This window comes from Aplysia californica, unplaced genomic scaffold, assembly GCF_000002075.1.
Source record: "Aplysia californica isolate F4 #8 unplaced genomic scaffold, AplCal3.0 scaffold00381, whole genome shotgun sequence".
Lineage (NCBI taxonomy): Eukaryota > Metazoa > Mollusca > Gastropoda > Aplysiida > Aplysiidae > Aplysia > Aplysia californica.
Window position 1 is genome coordinate 165,541 of NW_004797651.1, and position 3,595 is coordinate 169,135.

The 3,595-nt window shown below is 44.7% G+C and overlaps 1 protein-coding gene across 1 annotated transcript in view; it reads right to left on the minus strand.

Annotated features, from left to right (window-relative positions):
- LOC101848057 (isocitrate dehydrogenase [NAD] subunit beta, mitochondrial) overlaps nt 1-3,595 on the minus strand; it is a 15,197-nt gene that overhangs the window by 6,273 nt on the left and 5,329 nt on the right. The window contains exons 3-5 of the mRNA XM_013085505.2: nt 2,328-2,468; nt 1,211-1,343; nt 109-242 (exon numbers count right to left, since the gene is read on the minus strand). Coding sequence (XP_012940959.1) covers nt 109-242; nt 1,211-1,343; nt 2,328-2,468 — 408 coding nt within the window. The remainder of the gene's footprint in view (nt 1-108; nt 243-1,210; nt 1,344-2,327; nt 2,469-3,595) is intronic.

The window sequence follows — 3,595 nt, forward strand, 5'->3', positions numbered from 1 at the left end:
AAAAAAAAAAAAAAAAAAAAAAAAAAAGGAAACCTAACGACAACACCTTTTATCCCAATACACCGGTGAGTGAGACAGACCCACTCCTGCGTGGCCACCGCTACTCACATGATGTTGGCCTTGTGCACGGCCGTCACCTTCTTCCTGTTGTGCCTCATGGCGAAGTCGAAGGCAAACTTGGCGATGCGCATCGAGTTGTCGCGCGTAACGATCTTCAGGCTCTCCACCACCCCGGGGACGCTCTGGGAACGACCAACGGGAACAGCAAGAGACAGAAAACACATGATATTAGATTAAGTAGGAGTTTTTACTGCACTTTCACAAAAAACATATGTTTAGATTAAGTAGGAGATTTTACTGCACCTTCACAAAAAACATACCTGTTTAGATTAAGTACCAGTTTTACTGCACCTTCACAGAAAACATATATATCTGTTTAGATTAAGTACGAGTTTTACGGCACCTTCACAAAAAACATATCTGTTTAGATTAAGTATGAGTTTTGTATGATGGCTCTTTTTGTCTATGCACACGGTCAATTTAGCTTAAGATGGTCTCAACGTTGTCTTCATGCAGCTTCTTTCATGGATAATTCTTCCTACGTTTGAAGCGCAGATTCTGTCGCAGTGCTTGCATGTCGGTGAGTTTTACGGCACTCGCAACATAACTCGGTCACGAGAGTGCCAAAGACCATTTTTTTCCTTCTCCGTTTTTACAGGCCCATCCACACAGTCTACATCATTTAGGAAGCAAGGTCTGACTCTGCCAGTCAGGGCCAACCCAGGCTGAGAGGGATACAACATCCCAGCACAAAGAGAGAGTTGTTTGACAAAAATCCTCATCCCTCAGGAATCCAACTCGGGTCTCCTGCATGCCTCTCAGCGAAGCGCCCACCCGCTTCATAACAAGGTCCGGTTGAGAACAGAGAGGAATAGCTGGGTCATGTTTTAGTATTGAGACAGACACGACTGGTTTTGTTTTTCGGTATTTTTTTTTTAGGGCGGGGGAGGGGGGGGTTACTTCACAATTTGGTCATGTACGTGCTGAATACTAATTTTCTATTTTTTAATTCCCCATATATTTCATGACCTCCAATGACACAAATTGAGACAGCGAGAGAGACAGAGTGATATAAAGACTCGGAGAGAAAGAGAGAGAGAGAGAGACAGAGAGAGAGAAAGAGAACAGAGAGAAGAGTGTAACCACCCACCTCGTGCTCCAGGGCGCTGTACTCCCCCTCCGTCTGCTCGCGGATGATGGCAAAGTCAAGGTTGTTGTGCCTCGTCTTGAAGCCCGGCAGACTCCGCACCCACACCACGTTGGCAAACAGATCCAGCTCTCGCCTGCGAGGGGAACGAACAAACATCTTGTCAGCCAAGAGCAACGCTTGTTTTAGCTTTAGTAGAGGTTTTACGGCGCTCGCAACTGCATAAGGTCATATGAGCACCAGAAGATTAGAGGTGTTACAAGAGAGTAACAAACATTTTAAAAAAGAAGGGGAGATCAGGACGAAAGATGTTTGATAGGAAAGAAGAAGCAAACCACACCAGAGCACCTGCCAACCACCCACAATGCTTGTTTGTACTTTTGTTTGTTTGCTTGTTTGTTAAAGTAAAGTAAGGGCAACAGGACTCTTGGGGGGTTTTTTGTTCGTTTATTTAAGTCAAGAGAAGCACTCTTTTTACATAAAGGTAGCCTCTATTCTATAAACTTGTCTCACAATTCAATAGGAAAAGTTTGGTGTGTGTGGGATTCACCCGTGAGAAATTATGGCTGGTGTGTGAATTCCTCACGTAAAAAGTATGGTGTGGAATGGTGGGATTACCCCATGAGAAAGTGTGAGTGTACGTGTGTGTGTGTGGGAGTGGGAGTGTGTGTGTGTGGGAGTGTGTGTGTGTGTGTGTGGGAGTGTGTGTGTGTGTGTGTGGGGGGGGGGATTCCACTATGAAAAAAAGTATGGTGTGTGTGTGCGCGCGTGCCCGTGTGTGTGAGTGGGATTCCCCCATCAAAAAAAAGTATCATTCGCGCACGTGTGTGTGTGGGGGATTCCCCTATGAAAAAAAGTATGGTGTGTGTGACCCCCCCCCCTCCTCTACCTGATCTTCTTGGTAGAGGTTTTACGGCGCTCGCAACTGCATAATATACTACCTGATCTTCATGTTGAGCGTCTGCAGCACTCCGCCCTTGAGGTTTGTGGGCGTGGTGATGATGATGATGATGATGATGATGATGTGTGTGTGTGTGTGTGCGTGTGCGTGTGCGTGTGTGTGTGTGTGTGTGTGTGTGTGCGCGCGTGAGAGACCCCCCTCCCCACAATCTTCCTCTACCTGATCTTCATGTTGAGCGTCTGCAGCACTCCGCCCTTGAAGGTTGTGGGTGTGGTGATGATGCCCTTGAGCCCCACCCTGTTGCGCCGGAACGACTCCACCACGTCCTCGATGCTCGCGCTGCGGTTAGGCTGCACCTCGCTGAGGGGACAGTTTGAGTTTAGTTTTAGAAAGAGGGGTTTTTTTATAGTAGAGGGTTTTACGGTGCTCGCAACTGCATAAAATCATATGAGCGCCAAAGGGTGGGTGTCAACAGAGAAGTCTTTACAAGGAATCAGACTTACTCTGCTCACCTCTCTAGCTTCAACAGCACAAAGTCTGCTTCGACTATCAAGGCACCCCAAAAATAGCAGGTCACAAGAGAGTGACAAACATACAAAAGAAGTAGAGGAAAAAATGACAATAGTAAGGATTAGGAAAGAAAAAACAGCAGTTCCCTGTTGTAGATCAGGCACAGTTATGAGCGTGACATGAATCAGCCCATTTACAATTCTAGTGTTCTTGAACGAGAAATGTACCCCCTTTGGGGATGGCCTAAAGACACTATAGTCAGTGGCACTACCCCGGGGAGCAGAAAGAGTTTTACGGCACTTGCAACACAATTAATGACAATAATAATGACACAACAATGACAATATTTATTCACCTCGCAGGGAGAGATTTGTCTTGGTCATTAACAAGGGCAGTAGACGTTAAAAAAGTTAGATCCAAAGGTGCACTCATGCATACACACAACAAGACAGGACATTCGTAAATTACATGTCTCACGTGCTGGGACAACCCGCTCCATAAAACTAATTCTCTCTCTCTCTCTCTCTTTTCTCTCTCTCTCTCTCCCTCTCTCTCCCTCTCTCTCTCTCCCTCTCCCTCTCCCTCTCTCTCTCTCTCTCTCTCTCTCTCTGTTTTTATTGTATTTTTTTAGAGACTGGATAGACTTTGAATGGCCCAGGCTTTAGGAACTGTTTCAGGACAAATTGGAAATATACCTGTGTTCCGCGGAACTTCTGTACATTTATTCTGAATTTATCTTGCTTTTCTTTGTTTGGCTGGAGTAATGCCACATTAAAGTATGCATTTTTTTTAAAACAACTGAACAATATGTTCATTTTATTGCATAAATATAAAAAGTATCGGGTGGTCTTAAACTTTTGGCAACCATTGTAATATACACGTCTGTTATTATATACAAGGCTGTTATTGCATAATATACAAGTCTCTTATTGTATAATATACAAGTCTCTTATTGTGTAATATACAAGTCTCTTATT